At 40.2% G+C, this 2,929-nt stretch overlaps 1 protein-coding gene across 1 annotated transcript in view; it reads left to right on the forward strand.

Annotated features, from left to right (window-relative positions):
• Positions 1-2,929, forward strand: part of TMC5 (transmembrane channel like 5) — a 40,637-nt gene that overhangs the window by 6,057 nt on the left and 31,651 nt on the right. The window contains exon 4 of the mRNA XM_026455353.1: positions 2,349-2,500. Coding sequence (XP_026311138.1) covers positions 2,349-2,500 — 152 coding nt within the window. The remainder of the gene's footprint in view (positions 1-2,348; positions 2,501-2,929) is intronic.

A 2,929-nucleotide genomic window follows, 5' to 3' on the forward strand; every position in this document is an offset into this window, starting at 1 on the left:
TTCTTTCTTTCTTTCTTTCTTTCTTTCTTTCTTTCTTTCTTTCTTTCCTTTCTTTCTTTTTTTCTTTCTTCTTTCTTTCTTTTCTTTCTTCCTTCCTTTCTTTCTTTGGTCTCACTCTGTCACCCAGGCTACAGTGCAGTTGTGCAGTACAGCTCACTGCAGCCTTGACCTCCCAGACTCAAGCAATCCTCCTGCCTCTGTCTCACCAGTAGCTGGGACTACGGGCCCACATCACCATGCCTGGCTAATTAAAAAAAAATTCTGTAGAGATGGGGTTTCACTACGTAGCCCAGGCTAGTCTCAAACTCCTGGCCTCAAGCAGTCCTCCAGCCTCAGCCTCCCAAAGTGCTGGGATTACAGGCATGAGCCACCATGCTTGGCCCAGTATATATATTGTGTATATTTGAATATAGGGAACATTTTATTATGAAAAATTTCAAACATACAAAAATATACAGAGTAGTATAATAAACACTCATATAGCCACTGTGTAGGTCTTAAATTGCCATATTTGTTTTCTTTCATTATTTTTGGAAGCATTTTAAAGTAAACTACAGATGTCAAGATATTTTTACCCTGAAATTTTTCAACACTCATCTCTGAAAAATAAGCACACCTCTCTACAGTCACAATACCATTATCACACCTAAGAAAATTAAAAATTAGTATCATCTAAAATCCAGACCATGTTCAAATTGTCCCAATTTTCCCCAAAATGTCTTTTTTTTTTTTTTTTTTTTTTGAGACTGGGTCTCCCTCTGTCACATAGACTGGAGTTCAGTAGTGAGATTTCGGTTCATTGCAACCTTCTCCTCCTAGGCTCAAATGATCCTCCCACCTCAGCTTCCCGGCTAGCTGGGACTACAGTCATGTGCCACCACCATGTCTAGCTAATTTTTGTATTTATTTGTAGAGATAGGGTTTTGCCATGTTGCCCAGTCTGGTCTCAAACTACTGGGCTCAAGCGATCTGCCTGCCTTGGCCTCCCAAAGTGCTGGGATTTGCTGGGATTACAGGTGTGAGCCACTGTGCCCAGCCCAAAATGTTATGTATGTATGTATGTATGTATGTATGTATGTGTGTATGTATGTTTGTATATATGTATGTATATATGTATTTGAGACAGAGTCTTGCTCTATCACTCAGGCTGGAGTGCAGTGACACGATCTCGGCTCACTGCAACTTCTGCCTCCCAGGTTAAAGCAATTCTCATGCCTCAGCCTCCAAGTAGCTGGGATTACAGGCATGTGCCAACACACCTGGCTAATTTTTTGTATTTTTAGTAGAAATGGAGTTTCACCATATTGGCCAGGCTGGTCTTGAATTCCTGGCCTCAAGCGATCCACCTGCCTCGGCCTCCCAAAGTGTTGGGATTACAGGTGTGAGCCACCGTGCCTGGACCCCAAAATGACTTTCATAACTTGCTTATTCAGACTAGGATTCAGTCAACAATCAGATTTTACATTCTGTAGATTTTTTTTCCCCCTTAAATCTCTATTAATCTAGAATAATCGGCTGGGTGTGGTGTCTCATGCCTGTAATCCCAGCACTTTGGGAGGCCAAGGCTGGTAGATCACTCGAGGTCAGAAGTTGGAGACCAGCCTGGTCAACAGGCAAAACCCCATCTCTACTTAAAATACAAAAATTAGCCGGATGTGTTGGTGGGCGCCTGTAGTGCCCACTACTAGGGAAGCTGAGGCAGGGAGAATTGCTTGAACCTGGGAGGTGGAGGATACAATGAGCTAAGATCTTGCCATTGCACTCCAGCCTGGGTGACAGAGTGAGACTCCATCTCAAAAAAATAAATAAATAAAAAATCATCTCCCCAGGCCAGCCTCTTTTTTCTTGACATTGGCTTATTGCAGAAATTGGTCCTGCTGCTATGTAGATTCCAACATCCTACCTTCTGGTATTATCTGATTATTTCCTAGTAGTTTTTAGAATTTGTTTCTCTGGCTTCTAATTTCCTGTGCACTGAAATATACGCCTGAAGGCTTGATTTGTTTCCTATTAAGCATGTTTAGCCATAATACTGGTGACAGAGGCACATAATACTGGTGACACAACAGGCCTGGCTGTCGTGTTCTTGCTGATGTTTCACTTGGTCATTGGGTCCAGGTGGTAACAGCTCAGTGTCTCCATTGTAAAATTACGTTGGATTCCTTTTCAAGTCTGAGAGCCCGGTGACATCATGTCCAAATTCTCAGTGCCCCTTTTCTGGACAACAAAATGTCTAAACTGACTGGCCCAAGTTTCTTGTATTCAGGAGAAGTCATCTCTCATGACCATAGTCGTTTACCTTTTTTTTCAGGAGATCCACCTGACCTAGGGTTTATTGTCCCTTTCAGGGTTATTTTAGGGACACAGTGATGTACTATGGCTTTTACACCAATTCCACCATCCAGCACGGGAACAGTGGGGCATCCTACAACATGCAACTGGCCTACATCTTCACGATTGGAGCATGCTTGACCACCTGCTTCTTCAGTTTGCTATTCAGGTATGTAAGTGTCTGCATTTCCTGATTCTGAGGGTCATGTTAGATTTCGGCAAAAATCCAAGAAACTCAAAAATTACCCAGATAACAATTTTCTTCAGTTATGACTTTCTTTCTTTTTCTTTCTTTCTTTTTCTTTCTTTCTTTCTTTCTTTCTTTCTTTCTTTCTTTCTTTCTTTCTTTCTTTCTTTCTTTCTTTCTTTCTTTCTCTTTCTTTCTTTCTCTTTTTTCTTTCTTCTTTCTTTCTCCTTCTTTCTTTCTTTTTTCTTTCTCTTTTTTCTTTCTTTCTCCCTTCTTTTCTTTCTTTTTTCTTTCTTTCCTTCTTTCTTTCTTTTTCTTTCTTTTTTTCTTTCTTTCTTTCCTTTTTTCTTTTTTCTTTTTTTTCTTTTTTTTCCTTCCTTCTTTTTTTTTTTTTTTTTTTTTTTTTTTTTT

This window comes from Piliocolobus tephrosceles, chromosome 17 (assembly GCF_002776525.5).
Source record: "Piliocolobus tephrosceles isolate RC106 chromosome 17, ASM277652v3, whole genome shotgun sequence".
In the NCBI taxonomy this organism is placed as follows: Eukaryota; Metazoa; Chordata; class Mammalia; order Primates; family Cercopithecidae; genus Piliocolobus; species Piliocolobus tephrosceles.